This window comes from Phalacrocorax aristotelis, chromosome 2, assembly GCF_949628215.1.
Source record: "Phalacrocorax aristotelis chromosome 2, bGulAri2.1, whole genome shotgun sequence".
Taxonomy (NCBI): Eukaryota; Metazoa; Chordata; class Aves; order Suliformes; family Phalacrocoracidae; genus Phalacrocorax; species Phalacrocorax aristotelis.
In genome coordinates this window covers 140,673,720-140,689,313 of record NC_134277.1, presented here as the reverse complement: position 1 = coordinate 140,689,313, position 15,594 = coordinate 140,673,720, and the positions used below count along the sequence as shown (strand labels likewise).

Genomic DNA, 15,594 nt, shown 5'->3' with positions numbered 1-15,594 from the left:
ACTGAGATACTTGACCTTCTTAAAGCAACCCATAAGTCTGCACAGACACCAGAAACCTTTTAAAATATTTGTATGGTAAAATTGTCCCTTCTAAATATGGAGATTTTTTTAATTATTCTTTTAAGTTGTACAGTTGTATTCTTTAAAGTTATTTTTTGTTTGATCATTTGTTTTCATATAATTCTACCGAGCAATTCAGAACCATAAAAAATTCAGGAAAAATTTTCTTTGGAAAATGTTCAAGGGAGTTTGATTTCAAAAATGAAGTGAAGGGCAAAGGACTTGTTTCAGATACATTAAAAAATACAAGGGATAAGGGAATAGAGTTCTTTCAGAGCATTTGAATGACCTCACTTATGATATCATCAGCACACCAACGTGGAAATATTTCTTTGTATCACTGCTGTTCTTTATTATTGCTTATAATGTATGTTTTGATTATGTCTTGGCTGGGGTACTTAACACCAGTCATCTCTACAAGATGACAATATTCCTATATGTAAGTATAGTCTCCATGGAAACGCCATGAAAAAGAGGCTAGCCACATTTTATATTAAGAAGTATTTTTGAAAAGGTTTTTAAAGAATTAAAAAATGTTTTAACGTATAATGAATCATTTGTAATAGTATGACAGGCTGCCTGACTGCTCATAGAAATGGCTATGACACTTTTAGTTATGTCCTTACAAGATAAATTACTTGTGTTTATTACATGCCCTTAATTTTCATTAATGGTTCGATCCTCTAAAAACCTTACCAATGGATTAGCCATACGAAATATTATCGCACTTATGAAATACTATGACATAACATTCTGAAAAGCAACATCTTCTTATCACAGAGTTCACATTAACAAATGCCCCAAAATAATAGGAAAAAATAAAGAGCAGAGCAGAGCAAGCAAATGCAGTCAGTGCTTTTAAATAAGGTGTCCTAACTGAGTGACTAACTAGACGAAGCCTCACTTCATCTGGTAATCAATTCATTTATGGCTATCAGTGCACTGTAAATATCATCTCAGCAAGTAAATAAAGCTTTATTTTGAGCAAAATATCATTTTGACAGGTACTACTGTAACACTACTAATGCTTATGCCAAGAGGTTATGCTTACAGCACCTAAATCCAGGGTTTTCTGGAATAAGTTACTGTAAAGAATATGTTCTCATATCTTTTATGCAATAAGATTATACAGCTTCGCCCTTTAAGGTTTCAGCCAACAATTTGTACTTTCCAAAGGGAGTAACCATGATACTGTATGAAAGGCTGTATGAATTTTATAAAAATTACCTTAAAGCTGTACACTTGCTGTGTTTATGGCAAAGCATAAAGCAATAAGTAACCTATTTAGGGTAATTTTTGCATAGGAGATCCACAAACCATGGGTCATTTTCCTTTTACCACAATGATGGTCAAGTTCTGTTCAGCAAAATATGAATAAAATATGTTTAGAATGATATTTGGATATATTCCTCCCACATGCTAATCCAGAAAGGGTTAACCCTCCCTGTAAAAGTGTGTAATTTCTCAGGATAATAAATGGAACTACTGATGCTGTAATACACATATTTTTAATTGATTACTGAATCCTTTCAAAATAAGACCCATTCCTGCTAATTCTTTATCAAGTTTTCCTAAAAAACACACCTCGCAAGGTGAAGGTTTTGGTATTATATTTTCTGTTCATTCATATGCATGCATAATGATTTTCTTACACTTACCTATAGCCGAAAAGCATAGTATTTAAGAAAATGTTAGCTAATGGAATTACCCATCTCTTTTACTGAACTCACATGAAAAAATCCCAGTGGCCCCGATATATACGGCATTTTCATTCCCAACAGATACTTGACTTGTGAAGTCACAACGTGTGTAGCTGCTCCTGTTGTCATCGCACTTATCACTGGTTCTGTTAACAAGAAAGTGGCACTGCCCAGCTGCAGCATAAACATCGCTACCTGAAAAGCAAAGGTGTAAGTATCAGTAATTATAATAAAATGCAGCTTCCTGGCGATAGGACAATGAGGCAGGGGCCTTTCAATAAACTGTAAGATAATGAGACAAAGATAAAAAGCAAAAGCCCTTTGAAGGACAATTATAGCAGAAAATGGAACCCATTGAAACCCTGTGGGTTTACCTGCACCACCTTACTCACATCACTAGTTTACCAGACTCTATTAGTTTAGTAACAAAAGCTGACTCAGGGAAACTGTCTTCATGCAAAGTTAAGTATTCTCTCCCGCTCAAATACATGAGCACGATAAACACTATAAGAACATCAACTCAGCACAGAAGCATGAAGTAAAGTAAACTCAAGTAAAGTAAACTCAAAAAGTGAGGGTGGTGCTAAGACTCATTCCTGCTCCACTGCTGTTCAGCCTGAGTAGGCAAAGGGCCATATCTTGGTCCCTCTTACCAATTGCCAACACGTTGATATCAGGATTCCCAACGTTAGTAATTCCAACACCTACCAAATTAATTAGGTCCTAAAACTACAGACAGCTGAGTCCCATGGTGAGAGCTCTGTCATCCCGCGGAGGCCCGCCCTGTCCCCAGGCTGCTGCACCATCAGATTTCTCTTCCCATGCAGTCACGCAAGCACTTTGCTCCTCCAGCAGACCCTTAGCCTCCTGATATCCCACTCACCCTGCGCATACGGTTCAATATACCATGGTATTTGGTGCTCTCATGCTACAATGTCATAATATCAAATACGTCAGATACCACCAGTCCACTACCAGTAGTTACATCAGCTTCATATGTTGAGGAGGGTATAAAAATACTTCAGATGACAGAGGGTTTAAAAATACTTCTTTACAGAGAAACAGGGATGTTTATATATAGTTATGTGTTCTGTATGAACAAAAATAAAAGTAAAGACCTTTAAAACTACTTCCCTTATATTTCAGAAATGCTTGAATTAATTTAAAGTAGAATATATGTATACAATCAGAAAATTTAAAGCAGGAAGAAAAATTCAACATCCATTTTCACAAAAACACTCCTGTATACAAACTGGATTTCTCTGCAAGAAAAAGGAGTATGGTTTGGCTCAGCAATATTTGACCTTGAATACTATTTCAGCTTTGTTGCAACTTTTGCAGAAGTTATTTCAGAGTACAGGTATATAATGGAAGAATAATATTCCTCTCTAATCCAGGAATCTGGACTACAGATTAATCTACAACTATTGTAGATATTTTGTGGGAATATAGGTTAAATACCCAAAGTATTATTGGGTATTACTGTGTTTTGTCCCCTTATTCCACACTGCAATCACTCTTTTCCTCTGAAAATGAGATTTGACAGCTCTTAATTCTTTGAACAAGGTTATTACATACCTACAGATGCTACTGTGGTTAGAATAACACTTAATCATTTTCTGATCAATATTAAGATATCAGCTTATGTTTGAATTATCTCCCCATACAGTATGTTCTGCAGATTCATTAGATAAAAAAATAGTTTCTTACTTCTATAATCTTTTTCATTTCCTATTCTTCTGCCTGTAAAGTTACATATTCTTGGTACAGAGTTGTTTGTTAAAATAGTTTCCAAGAGGATTATTTTGTGTCTACCATATTAAATATCATCCTTTGGGAATATATTACAGCCTCCTTTGCTTTATTTTGTTTTGTTCTGAAGCTAAAATAATAATTTCCAAATGTTAGCATTCTTTACGCTTGAACACCATTTATTTTTTCACCATAAATCTCACCTGTATGCAGTGAGCTATGAGTATAATAGCACAAAAGAAAGAAAAATACCAAAGTGAGTGGCTTTTAATTTATCACAAAAACCTCTGGTGAACAATTTCCTCTTCCGTCTGAGGGATTAAATCTGAGATTTTTTTTTCCTATTTCCCACTATTAGCCTGTGGACAGCTCTATACTACAATCAGAACATTGATTGCCATTCAAGATTGGAGCCCAATAACAATAATTACTGTGTATCCTCAGTGAATAGCAATTTAGTCAGGCCTAAAACCAGTAATAACTAACTTCAGATATTTTGTTTAGCTGTTAGTACAAACAGCCTATTCGTATATTTAAAACATTGTTCACAGTAGCAAAGTTCAATAAGAATTAAATTCTCTCTTCCCTAGTGAATTTTGGGGTTTTTTTTCTAAGATCAGTTTGTATTGTATGAATGTGAAATTTCTAACTGTGTAATAGCCTAGCTTCCAGAGAATGAGATGAATGTTTATTTAGCTGTGGAATAAAAACCACAGAGACAATTCTGTGAGCTACATAGTATCACAGAAAAATATTAGTTAATATTAGCATTTCAGAGAAAGTTATTACAGTGAATTACATGGAAATGGTGTCATCATTGCAGAACTTCGCAAATTCAGCATCACCCTCTTTTTACTTTAATTTTTTAACTTTAAATCTTCAGCATATTAGGGGGATGCTTCACAGATAGTAATTAAAAGGTAACATTTCAGCTGCACTTTCTATTGTTTATTTATAACCGTGGGTTATGTAAAATACATCCAAACCACGAATATGGTTTCAGAGAGACAATTTCTGTAGCCGCTCAGTTAAACAACCAGCAGCCTACACTTCGTCCCTCGTCTCTTACTGCAGAAGGTAGCTCAGGACTTCCAGAAACAAAGGCAATGTTTCATCAGCATGTACATCCTACTCTTTCTTTACATTATAGTTAAATAAATGTAATGTGCATCCATATATCTTCCATGGTGAAGATCTAACAATGAAGCAATGAGAACAGAAAACATCCGGGGAGGAGGGCATAATTTTCAGCACAAGCTGGTGAGGGAAACTCCTGCTGTCCTTGCAATATGAGTAATGTACAGAAACTCTTTAGGTAAAGAGGGAGTAAAAAGGTGTTTTGAAACAAGCCTCCCAAATCTAGTTGCATGTGAGTGTTTTTGACAGATATACTTAAAATTTTTAGCATTTATACAGGTCCAGATCAACTTTCCAGTTAAGCCTCCATGCTGGGCAACAGGCATATAGCTTGGCTGCTTTTTGGATAAACATCATTTGAAACTCAGACGAGCTGACAGTGCACAATTTCATCACGTTGCATTATGTCATAAAATCTGTCACCTAATAAGCAATAACCAAAATGTAGAAAGTTAAACATTCTTAAAGAAATTTCTAAAAATCTACATTATCTTCGATGTGTTTGTGATACTCATTTTTGCGGGTTTCCCATCTTATTTTTGGATATATTGTATAATTTTTCTTCCTTCTTGATCAGACAAACTACAGGCAAAACTGACAGTGAAATGCCATAACAGCAAGAAATAAAATACAAAAAAATGCCAAAGGCAAATAGGTTTCTCTTTTCATTATTTGTACTAATACTGGGCTTTTCTTAAACTGTAAAAGGAACAAAATTTTCACATATTTTAGGATTGTCTCCAGAATTTTTAATTTTTCAAAATTTAGTTCTTAGGGGGTGAAGGAATATTTCAGAGACAACAATCACAGTCACAATAATGGTTTGAAAGGCACGTGGCTCTACTTTCTTTGTGCAGCTTTTTCAGTATATCACACTATGTAAAAAAGATCATTAAGAAGTAACTTTTTTGAGATGAATTTTGCTTTCACCAGGTATACATTCTTGATTAAATTCATGCAAATGAAACCAGGAGCTGTCAGAGAAAGGAAAAAAACCACAGAAGCAAGGGAGAGAGAGCAGCCTTGAGATAATGCGCAGTAAAGGAGAAAAGATCTTGGAAACAAGTTATTAAACCAAGTGGTGGAAGGCAGGATTTCTAAAAAACATTGTGGAGAAAAAATGAAAAGTACAAATCAGAATGGAAGGTAATGCAAAGGGAACCTCTTATTGCAGCTGTCTTTACTGCTCCATAATTTTACTCTGACAAGCAGACGAAGAGAATGGGGATTTAGCCAGGAGAAGAGAAAGAAGTAATTTCAAAAAGCAAAGCCCTCTATGTTCATTAATTCAAGTCCTTTTGGTTCTTGTCCACTTTCAATACTTTCTTCCCATGACAACGCGCTCAGTTTATTATTGTTAAAATTCCACTCTCACTGTGTAGTCAACCTAACTGTATGGCCAGTAAAAATTTTGATCATGTAACAGCACTTTGGAAATCACTAATCTTAAAATTTCTGTCCACAGTAACTGAAAGGCTGATATCATGTTACCTGCTACATGAATTCAATTTTGGACAATGAATTTTAAACCCCTCAAAATTCCACATTCTGGAGGGTGCTCGTTTATTTCACGGTTAAACTGAACAAAAAGCAGTGGTACTCTTTCTGATCATTTGCTGCATGGGCTGAGAGGACAAGGTGAGCCGTGAGGAATATATCTTGGAAGAAAACAGTACAGATTGTGAGCCTCTCATTTAGTGTGTTGCATTGGTTATCTCAAAATCAGAGGTTGCAAAAGTGAAGACATCTATGGTCCGTCTGGAGACGACTGTCTGGAGACAGCTGTCAGACACAGGCAGTTCAGTTTGACTGAGTTGTCAATTTAAAACTCTTCTGGCCTTTTTCAATAGACATTGTAATTGGCAGCTTTGGGTCTTTTGAATTGCAGCTTTTAAGTTCATTATGTTTAGTAGCTTCTGATGGTGTGTGGAGTGAGCTTTCCTCGCTCCAGGACCTGAACAACACTTCTTTCTGTGGTCTTTCTGGACTAACACATAGCACGCTGTACTGTAATTGCAGGAACCAGGACTCACACCCAGCCAGTTGTACAGAATATAAGCCTGCAAGAAGTTATTTCCATTGTGAAATCAAAATGAACTCTTTTCCGTGATTATCACTGTATAATAAAGGCTCATGTTTGTACTTCATGAAAAACTATGTAAAACATAAAATAGTGCAGCATGATTTTCCCTACAGGAAACAAAACTTTGGACAAGAATATTAACCTTACAAAACCACACTTCATATTCAAATGTGCTCCTCTGTTATTAAGCAAACTGATAATAGACCATGTAAATTTGTTGTCCTGATAACCAGAAACATTTTTTATTTCCAATACTGTACATCAGCAACTAATTATTTGTAAGTCTTTAAAATACAGTCATTGAAAAACTTGCTAGTAAAAATGTAGAAGACTGGGATGAAATAACCACTATTTCTCATTTACAGAACAGTAGCACAAGTGAAGTCTGTAGGACTGTGGTCCTGAAGAGAATACAGCTTTTTTCTAGGATAAAAGTTATTTTTTCTCTCGCTTTGAAATGCAAGCAGCTTTCCTCTATTTATTCAGCAAATTTAATATTGAATTTCAGTTTAGTATGTTGAGGTTTTTTTACGGACACATATTTATGCAAGCATTCTTGCACATATACTATACTAATAGGAAAAAAAAATCTTACCCAAAATAATTTTTTGAGGATTTTTGATGCTATAAAGGCATCATCCAATTCTAATTACAAAATTATTTCATAGGCATCTGTTATGTTCCATCATTTCCTCTCCCCATCAATATCTCTGAGGTATTTAATATCAGGAAATAATTCCATTAACTTGATTAGCTTTCCCTGCCCTGATTATCTTTATAGAGTAGCAGTTACACAAACATTAAAAATCCACATTATACCTTGTGTTCTGCTTTTAAAAATGAAATAGTCTCTGTGAATGCACTATATTAAATGTTTTTAGTAATTACAGTTTTTATTTTGTTATTTATTTTCTGCTTTAACACTACATTATGTTCATTAGAATGCCTCTTAAGATAACTAAATATCTTTCCTCTTTTATGAACAGTCCCTCAATCATTAGATTTAAAAAGAAGTTTAGGAATCTGAAATTTATTATTTGAAAAAAAATTTAGTCAGCTAAGCCCCAGATTTCATGTCTTACAAGCTCTACCTATTGTCTGATGATCAGAAATCCATTCGAAGTTATTTCATGTCTAGATGGCACTAAGATTCACAAAGCCTGCTCAGAGTTTGCCTCACACACAAATGCACACTTATGGTCTTCACAAAACACAAAGCAGCCAACAGCAGTTCATCTCAAAAGCATACTTCTTCCCTTTGCCTTCCCTGCATGACTCATTATTTTGTATGTTTTTTGCTTTTTCTTCTTTAATGTTATTTGCTGATTAGCGTGCTTAGCCCCGCTACTGGAAAAACAGTATGAAGTTCCTTTTCTGGCCAAGGACGTTCAGGTCTTTACCTACTATTTCTAAGACGGAACCAGCTGTTTTGGAGAAAGATGCTTCATTCTTCATGTGGAAGCTGCCCAAAGTATGGAATAGTCATAACATCAATAGTTTTTGTGTAATTAGTGGCTGGTTAGAGCTCTGCATTTTGACTACTTTATAAAGAAACGGTCTTAGAGTAGACATCATAGCCTAGGTCTGCTCCCTTCCCAGAGAAGCACCATCCCAACTACCAACTGCACTCATAATTCCACTTCTTTTAGTATTTCAGGATGTCTTCAATGGGAAAGTGCTGCCTCAAAATGCATCATCTTGTCCCAGAGTACATCATCTATTCCAAGCTATCCATTATTTTCTAGTTTAATCTGATAAGTAGAAGCAGGTCACTGACTTAGCCCTCCATTACCAGCAAGATGTGCCCTGTCACCTTATCTGGGAATTGCAGCAACTGTTAGCTAGGAGACTGGAATCATGATGAGAAATGTGGATTCCCACTTTTAACAGCACCTGGCATGATGGCAAAGTTTAGTCACAGCCTTGATCCAGACTTTCACTTGTATACAGCATATCAGTAGCTTCAAGGCAGTCCTCTAGGAAATAAGTATTTTAATCTGGTCTTTAACCATTAAACTCACATGAAGGACTAGTGGTAGCCCTACGATCACCCGCTATATTAGTATGGCTATAGTGCAAGTGACTTTACTGACGTGGGAGAGGAGCCCATGCACATAGCACAGCTCCCTATCAGACCTCCTTTGAAGATGCAGGCAGAGGATTTTCTAGTTCTTCTCATTCTAAACAGGCTTAAACAGGACATAGGCTGCAATAAGTCAGCTGGTGCAGTTGAAGGTATATGAAAAAGCAGAACTTTTCAGAATGAAAGAGGTTTACACATCTAATGGGATTCTGCAGCAGCTAAGCAAAAAAATTCTACGTGAGATTTTGAAGTTAGATCAAATGCAGGCACCAACTTCCTGCTTGAGGCATTTCAGCCTCTCTGGGGACGACGTAGGAGATTATCAGGCTGTGAGCACAGCAACCCGCATGAAGAGCTCTGTGCGTGCTCAAAGGACTTTGCTGTTAGAAGCACCCTGCACATGATGCAGTGTTACGTTGCACACACTAGTGCAAAGGCCACGCATGCAGCAGCCAGGCACATCAGCATCAGCTCTACTCCGCATGTTGTCTGTAGGGTTTCCCTCACTCATGCTACTCCTCCAAGTCATAATTTTGTAACCAATAAACCAACAAAAGAATTTAAAATGCAACAGAAAACCATGCTTCTTGATATATCCTACCGACTAACATAAGCACATGCCCCAGTTTCTGCTAGGTGTGCAGGGTGCTGGAGATCCCATTCCATGCTCCTTCACTCATCCTTTGCATGGTAGAGGAATCCAAAGCAGCAAGCACAGGGGTCCGAGTTTCTTTCAGGAGGCCAGGTACCCAGGAGGTGTTGCAATGTTGAATGTTGGAACATTTCTTCCCTTTTAATATTTACAAGGAAAGAGGGAAGCCTTCTTTGAAGACCTAAGTAACTGGCAATGGATAAAGGAACTCAGCGCTTGTGGTCAGAATAGGAAAAGAGAAAAAATTTAAAAGACCTCTGATCATTTGAATAAGCTTTGGAGAATCATTTGAAGACATCTGTTTTACTAATTTATTTCACTTTAACAATGGGTGTGTGAACTCTAAAGAGAATTTAAAGATGTTTTCCCTACTGTTTTTAATTATTGAATATTGTATAGTATTTCTTTTCAAGCCAAGAGCAATAAAAAACCTCAGGAATATGTCAATGCTTACCAGGAGCTGATTCATGTTTTGTCTCTGAAGGAGAAGGAAAGGGAGTACCAACAACAACTGAATATTATATTAGAGCTGACTGAATGTGGTTTTACTTCATATTGCAACACCCTAGGAGCATGTATACAGACAATTACTACATCTCAACAAAGGAGCAGCAAGTTCTTAAAACACATTAATTTCATTATCCACGAACATTGGACCAGACCCATGGTCCGTTTTTCTCAGAGAAGTGAAAAAAAAAATGTGTTACAACAGTCATAGCTATCAGTAACATACAGAATATGTGTTCATAACTAACCTGAATGATTCCTCCTAGAAATGAAACTGCTGCTGCAACTCCAATCCTCTGCATTTCAAACTCCGATAGGCCCCAAAATCCTGAATTATTGTTTGTAGTGAAATTCATGCTGACCGAAGGAACAAGACGCTCAACTGCGCTGGCAGATATTAAGGAAGTTAAAGCAAAAGTTCCTATAAAAAAAGCCGCACATTAGTCACCTATAATTCTATATCTGTCTGTACTTATGACTCACAGTTTCTTTTTTAAAATTTGGACATTATGAGTAAAAGTGCCATTTGTGAATTTCTATCATGCTAAGAATAATTTTTAAGGTAATCTTTTTATGTGACACACATTTCTTCATGTAAAATACCATTTATACATGTGAATTAAATGTTGTGAGTTTTTTCTGAGCATATTCATTTAGACATGGTAACAAAAGAAATTCAAACACAACAATTCACAATGATTTCAAGTTAGCAGAAATGCTTTTAACTCACCCTGGGTGTGATGAAACAGCTTTTTGTCTGAAGATCCCAAAAGTTCACCATTCAAATTTCTAGGGCAATTAATGCACACTGTATACATGGTACCTAGCATATTATAGCTAGCAGATGTATGTGTTTAAAAACTCAGCTGTCTGCACTCTAATATATGGAGGCAGATTATGAGAGAAACATTTATTTGCTGACAGAGGTAAAACAACTTTTATGACACACAGATAAATAAGGATGATAATTCAATATTAAAAACCACCAATACATCATGCAGAGCTCTGAGAGCATAAGAAATGCCCTACTATGTCAGAACAATGCTCCACCTTGCACAGTACTCTGCCTCCAGCTGTGGCCATCGGAGGTGTTACCCAGAGAAAGCACACAAGCCTGGCCACTTTCTGCAGGTCATTCCTCTTCTAATCCGCTGGCATCTATGGCTCATGTTAGGGAAGCACATCCTTATCTGGCCCTTTTAGATTTCGTTTACAGACTAGCATTCATGAATTTGTCAAATCTTTGTTTGAACCCGCTTGTATTTTCTGCCTCCACAATGTCCTCTGGGAGCAGGTTCCAGAAGTTGGGTTCAGTGTGTATTCAGTTCCATCTGCTGTAGGATTTTCTTTAATCTACACTTTAAAAGTCTTTTAAAGTGATCTCTCACCAGTTTCACTGACCTCTCTATTTCTATTGTTGCAGGACCTGGTAAACACAGTTTTACCCTCACCTTGGGTTTCACAGAGTAAACCTCCCAGCATGAATTCCTTTGAAACTACCAGGATCACCTCCACCTTGAAAAAGGACCACTAAGTCCTACCTTTTGCTTCTTATCCTTTAACCTGTTAATAATTAATAAAAGAACTTTTCTTGTATCACAAACACAACTTAGTTTCTTTAGTAACCTTTAGAGTGGAACATTATCAGTAGCTGTTTGACCATTCTGACATCTTGTTCAAAGCATTTCCTTTTCCATGTGCTTACTGACACTCATACAGTACTCTAGGACGTTAGCAAGGCAGGATTTTTCTTTACAGGAGTCACATTAACTCCTTTCCAACAGACTGATTATGCATATCTTTCAGTGATCTTATTTTTTAATTATAGTCTATAATAATAGGGGTGCAAGACAGGCCTGCACTTCCCAGGAGTCCATCCAGAGCCCTACTGACAGACGAAATTACACTAGTAACTTGACAGTCCTGTGTCCATGTCAGAAACGTGTCCCACCAGTTTCTTCCCTGGCTTCCTGATTTTGATGTATTTAAAGAACATTTAACCACCAGTTTGATCGCCCCCTCCATGGCACTCTTCAAATTCCTTTTTTTAGCCTTCTAAACTTACTGCATATGTTTGACCTACTGAATTTCATGGCTTTCCTGCTCACCTCGTTTGGTCAAGCTTTCCGTTTTTCAAGTGGCAAACTCTTCCCTGTGACAGTCCCCTTAGTTTTCCAATTGAGCCATGAGGGGTTTTTTTGATCACATTTTCTTTTTTGAATCATGATACACATTTTACCTGAGCCTAAAATACAGTTTTTCAAGCAACATTCAGGATACTTGTAGGCATCTTGCTTTTCAAATTGCTCCTTTTTCTTTTAAACCTGTTCCCTCCTTTTCACTTTTTTTCCTGCCATAAAATTGTATTTGAAACAGTGTACATAAAATTCTGTCTGAAATCAAAGGTCTATGTGTAGTACGATGACAGATGAAGCTGTCTCAGAGGATCCATCCAAGATCAATTATATCAAAAGTAGTCAAGAAGATCTGACAGAAAGTGCTGGTAGGAGAAGAGAGAGTCACCCATGTACGTGAGGAATTATGGAGTGTTTAGGATTCTGAGGCAGGTGGTATAGCTCCAGTTCAGCCTGCACACCATAACGCCTTAACGGAGGCTGGTGGGATGAGTGCATGAGACATTTCTACTGAAAGGATCAACAGCACATGTCACACACATTTATTTTAAAAAATCATCACGATAGCAAGAGAACTGTTTTGTTTCCTTTTTTTCTTAAGATTAAATTCTGGAATAGACACCTGTGAAAGGAACAGTTTTCTACACCAGGAACTGTGCAGCAATCTGCAGCCACGGCACTGCAGGACTCAGCAAATCATTCTCTGAACAGTATTACCTCCCAAGGATAAAACGTCAGACTTAACTGTTTGTACTTACTCATTTTATCATCTGTTTTTATTACTAGAATTTATGTCAGCCAGATACTTATTTATTTACTTTCCCACATATGATCATATGATGGATTTTTGTCTTCCTAATAATCTTACACTAACAAACTACTGACAATACACTGCTAAATTATTCATTTTTAATATAAGTTCCTGTTTTAATATATTTAATGAAAAAGTTCAAAAAAGTATACTAATCTATAATAACTCAAGTGTCAAAATTATTTTCCAAATTCTAAATTTTCATCTTTTTTTGAATGCTTCTGTTTCTTACATGAGCTGAGTACATGCCATCATTCATTACAGCATCAAGTCACTAACAGCATCCACAGATCATTCTCAGACATCAAAAGGCTCAAATACTTTCTGTGCTTTTAGGGAAAGCAAACTTCCAGCTTTCTTTTTGCTATAAGACAATTCATAACTGTTCAGCAATTTTGAATTTAACTGAATATTTTTGAATAAAAACGGTCCTCGAAATATGTTACTAACTTCTTACTGAAACATTTGTCAGTGCATACGCTTGAGCAATCAGATTCTGTGGAGTTCGTTTTGTGTGTGATTCCCCAGAACCATCTTTCCTCTTTTCAGGAGTTTTTCTCCTCCACAAGGAAAACATACCTCCTCCCTGCTTAAGTCTCCTGATGACCGCAGAGGCTGCTTCTCTTTACCCAGTCCTACCATGCTTTACTACTGGGCCTGTCTCATCCTTCCTGAGAACCTCAGAGGCCACAAAGTGCCCACTTCTACACAACAAACAACTTGTGGTTCTACCTCTTGAGTATTATTTCCAACTTCGGTCTGAAAGTTGGGTTCTTTGGAGTCAGAAACAGAGCATTTGCCAACTTATTAGGAGGTCAAAGTCACTCAACTCTTGCAGCTGCTGTTGACTCTGTTGAGGGTAAACAAGTAACTCAACTACTAGAAGAGTCACCAGAGAGCACCTTTCTTGTACTGAACTCATTGGGAGAATCTCTAGCTTTAATTCTATAGCAGGTAATAGGCACAGAAAGATTTTTTTCTCAGAAATGCAGAGTTTGTGTTTTAGATCTGTGAGAAGTAGTGTGTGTTTTCTATGGCTTAAGAGGCAATCAAGCCTTTTTCATTCCTGTTTGCATATATCTTGTTGGCTAAGCCCTTTGTTAAACTCTTAGCCTGAAGCAGATTTCTAAAGTAGAGTTAAAATACAAAAGCCCTTAGTAAACTACATTTACAAAGGAAGTGTCAATGTAATATTAAATTATAATGGCAGGAGTAACTCCAATATGTTCTTAATGAGGCTCTTTAAAGTGCTTAAATGGGCAAACAATAGTTGTAAAAAGAAGCACAAAAACATATTTTTGTTTAGTCTTAGTTTTCCTTCCATTGATCTTATAACAAAAAAAAAAGTTCAATTTCTAATTCCTTATTTCTGAAAATGTTTTTAGCAAATGGACACTTACCTGTCGCAACATGATGTCCCATTCCAAATATGGCATAAATAATGACAGGAAAGAAAGAGCCATATAAACCGAAAACTGGATGGACTGAAGACAGAACCGCAAAGGCCAGCCCTGTAGAAAGTTAAATGGAATTACTTCACTGTATGAAGATAAAACTGTTCTGCATTCTGTTTTGGTTTTGGGTTTTTATGTTTGGTTTTTTTTTTTTTTTAAATGAGGAAACATCTGCAATTTTATTAAGAGCAGGCAAAAACCCACCTTCATTTACAAAAACCTATAGCATAAGCCAACTACTGCACAACAAGGATCAGGAAGAACTGTGGAAGGTTTTTCATCTATTGTAAGTCATCAAAATCCACACTTTCTTCTGAGTCTTGGTCAGAAGAAACACCAGCAGAAACAAATGGGCCACAGATACAACCTATGGAACCAGCTACCATGTTTCCAGTTTATCTCCATCAATGGTCCCAAATAATTTTTTAATAGACAATCCTCACAGGAGAAGGCAGCACCATTTCACCCCCACCCTCACAGACATGAGACTGGGGCTGCCAGGGCTCCAGGCAGTCAGATAGTTATTTCTTACAAACAGTTCAAAACCTATAATTTTGATTTGGATGGAGCCCGTTCAGTCTGCTTTCTTCTAATTCCTTAAACAAAAAAATATTCCAGAGTTCATGGTCTTTAAGTGCCTGCATTTTTCATCCTATAGATATTGTTGTGGTTTAACCTGGAAGGCAGATAAACACCACACAGCCATTCACTTACTCCCCTCAGCAGTGGGATGGGGGACAGAATCGGGGGAAAAAAAAAGTAAAATTCGTGGGTTGAGATAAAGACAGTTTAATAGGACAGCAAAGGAAGGGGGAATAATAATAATAATAATGACAGAATATACAAAATAAGTGATGCACAATGCAATTTCTCACCACCTGCCAACCAATGCCCAGCCAGTCCCCGAGCAGCAGTCCCTGCCCCCCGGTCAGCACCCCCCAGCTTATATACTGAGCATGATATCATATGGACATCATATGGTATGGAATGTCCCTTTGGCAAATTTGGGCAAGCTGTCCTGGTTGTGCCCCCTCCCAGCTTGTTGTGCACCCGGCAGAGCATGGGAAGCTGAAGTCCTTGACTTAATATAAGCACTACTTAGCAACAACTAAAACATCAGTGTGTATCAACATTATTCTCATACTAAATCTAAAACACAGCACTATGCCAGCTACTAGGAAGAAAATTAACTCTCTCCTAGCCAAAACCAGGAGAGATAT

The 15,594-nt window shown here is 36.9% G+C and overlaps 1 protein-coding gene across 1 annotated transcript in view; it reads right to left on the bottom strand.

Annotated features, from left to right (window-relative positions):
• The window catches only part of SLC26A7 (solute carrier family 26 member 7), a 67,203-nt gene that overhangs the window by 36,914 nt on the left and 14,695 nt on the right, over positions 1–15,594 (bottom strand). Inside the window, 3 exon segments of the mRNA XM_075085806.1 lie at positions 1,791–1,955; positions 10,223–10,395; positions 14,321–14,437. Coding sequence (XP_074941907.1) covers positions 1,791–1,955; positions 10,223–10,395; positions 14,321–14,437 — 455 coding nt within the window.